Source organism: Sorex araneus, chromosome 5 (genome assembly GCF_027595985.1).
Source record: "Sorex araneus isolate mSorAra2 chromosome 5, mSorAra2.pri, whole genome shotgun sequence".
NCBI classification, from domain to species: Eukaryota; Metazoa; Chordata; class Mammalia; order Eulipotyphla; family Soricidae; genus Sorex; species Sorex araneus.
Genome location: NC_073306.1, coordinates 36233520 through 36235947, shown reverse-complemented (window position 1 = coordinate 36235947; position 2428 = coordinate 36233520). Strand labels below are relative to the sequence as shown.

The window sequence follows — 2428 nt, the reverse complement described above, 5'->3', positions numbered from 1 at the left end:
GCTTAGTTCACAGTCTAGAGACATTTCTGCAAGCAGCTGCTGGTACCAAATGTAGTCTAGCTGGCTTCCGGATCGTGGTCGATCAGCAGCCGAGCGGCTGCACAAACGACACACTCTAGCTCTTGGCATTTTGTTCACTGACGTGTCAACATTTAAAAAGACAAAGTATGAGCCGGGGAGATGGCTCAAGGGCTGGGGTGCAGGCTTTGTGCAGGAGGCCCAGGTTCCGGTTCCATCCCTGGCACCACTTGGTTCCTCCAATCCCCAATCCCACCACCCAAGACTGCTAGATCTGAACCCCAAACCAAATAAATAAATGTGAACAAAGACAATGTGCTTTAGACATTTAGGTTTTTAAACATTTATTTGGGGCCCTTTTTTGCTCTGTGCGGGGGGACCCTATGTGGTGCTGGGGATTAAACTGGGGTTGGTCATATGCAAAGCAAGTGCCTTCCCTCCACCTTCCCCACCCCCCCTCAATGCTATTTCTCCATCCCAGGCACAAATTTCAAACGTGTTAAAGGCAACCATATTGTTCTTTTATTTTAGAGTGTTCTCCCAGTTCAGCCCCTAGAATGCCGGGGGCTTGTCTCTTTGTCTTGAGGGGTGCCACTTTTCCCTTTGGACTTTGGGGGTTGGTTATGTGACAAAAATGGACTTCCTAAGAAAATATTCTCTCTCTCTTTCTCTCTCTCTCTCTGTCTCTCTCTCTCACTCTCTCTCTTTCTCATGAGTTTTTGAGCCACACCCATTAGTGTTCAGGGATCACTCCTAACTGTGCTTAGGGGACCATATGGGATGCCAGGGATAGAACCCAGCAGGCCACGTGCAAGGCAAACGCCCTCCCTGGAGTCCTATCTCTCTGCCCGCCAAAATTTCTCATTTTACCTCCTTTATAGTCTTTCTTTTACAGTCCAAATGTGAATATTTGACAACCCCAAGGGATGGATGGAGCCCTTCTGCGCTGTAGGAATACTACCCGCCAGGCCCGCGGCCTCCCTCACTGCCCGCTGCCGTCTGGCGCAGTCTTAGGGGCCGTCGGGTAGTGCTGGTACTCAGGCTTCAGCTCCCACAGGCTTTTGTGGGGCCCCTTCATGTTCCGGGTGCCTATTTCATTCAGGATTTCTTTCAGGTACACCACGGGCTGCATCGTCAAGTTGACCAAGTCCTTGATGTTGTAATACTGGTGCTTCTCAAAGGCCGCAAAGAGCACAGCCAAAACCTGCTCTCTGTCGGCCCGCACCCTCCTCCCCCTTTCTTTCTTCTTCTTCTCGTGGTCAATATTGTGCTGATGGTCAGCAACAGGTCTGTAGTTGGTGGTGACCAGCTTCTCCAGTTTCTGCGTGGTCCTGGTGGGCTTGCAAGCCTCCTGGATTTGGATTCTCTTCAGCCTCAGGTAGTTGTCGCTTGCAGCGGCTCTACATTCCACCCGATGCACCACTGTTCCCTCCAAGGAGCACTTGTGGGCGGCGTCTTCTGTGAGCACAGCCAGGAGCTGCCCTCTGACCCCCTCCAGGAAGAACTGGTGATCTCGGGGCGCACTGGCCCCACTGGATTGTCCAGGACTGCCCAGGACATTTGTAAATTCCTCATGCAAAGTGAACGATATTCTGGGCTTTTTGTGACTCTTGTCAATCTTCAGCCTCCCTACTTCAGTGCTTCTGGAAGCTTCGGACCACAGCTGTGACAGGTACTTAGGGACCTTCACCAGCCACATCACCTGGTTCTTTTGGATGCCTTTCAAGTCCAGGTATGTGCGCTGGGTCTTGCGGCAGCTGCTTCCAGAGGCCATGTGCTCCTGGGCCGGGGGGTGCAGAGGAAGAGGAGGACGGAAGGGAAGGAGAAGCCGGGCACCAGCTCAGGCCTGGGAAACTGGCCAAAGGAGGTGAAGCACATGCGATCTCAGACACAGTCACCGTTAAAGATGAAATCATGCAATTTGCATGATTTCCAGCAACCTGGATAGAACAGGGAAATAGCATGCTGAGTCGAGCCAGAGGAAGGACAAAGGCAGGCTGATCTCATGTATCTGTAGTATACAGAACACTGAGTGGGGAACTGTTATGTAGTAAAGGGGGGATACCTAGATCAGCTTTGATCCCAGAGTTTAGGGAGGACAGAGAAGGAAAGAAATCAAGAGGGGAAGGAAGAAGAGAAAGGGAAGTAATCGGGAAACAGGGGCCAGGGGCCTTAGGGATATCAGTGATGCGGGAGAGTGCGAGAGTTATACATCCAAAGCACAGACTCTGCAACACTGAAACAGGAGGTCTAAACTACAGCCACAGAACTTTGAACTATGCTTATCAGTTTGGTGGGGTTGGCGGGTGGGGGGGACATGGGAACACTAGCGGAGGGAAGTTGACACCATTGGTAGGATTATTATCAGAATATCGTATGCCAAAAACCCAGTCATCAGTAATTTCACAAA

General features: G+C 51.2%; 1 protein-coding gene across 1 annotated transcript; it reads right to left on the bottom strand.

Annotated features, from left to right (window-relative positions):
- Positions 1-1000: 1000 nt before the first annotated feature.
- On the bottom strand, positions 1001-1792 carry LOC101548684 (general transcription factor IIF subunit 2-like). Its single transcript, XM_055138425.1, has one exon. The coding sequence runs from the start codon at positions 1790-1792 to the stop codon at positions 1001-1003; it is 792 nt and encodes a 263-aa protein (XP_054994400.1).
- Between the last annotated feature and the right edge of the window lie 636 nt (positions 1793-2428).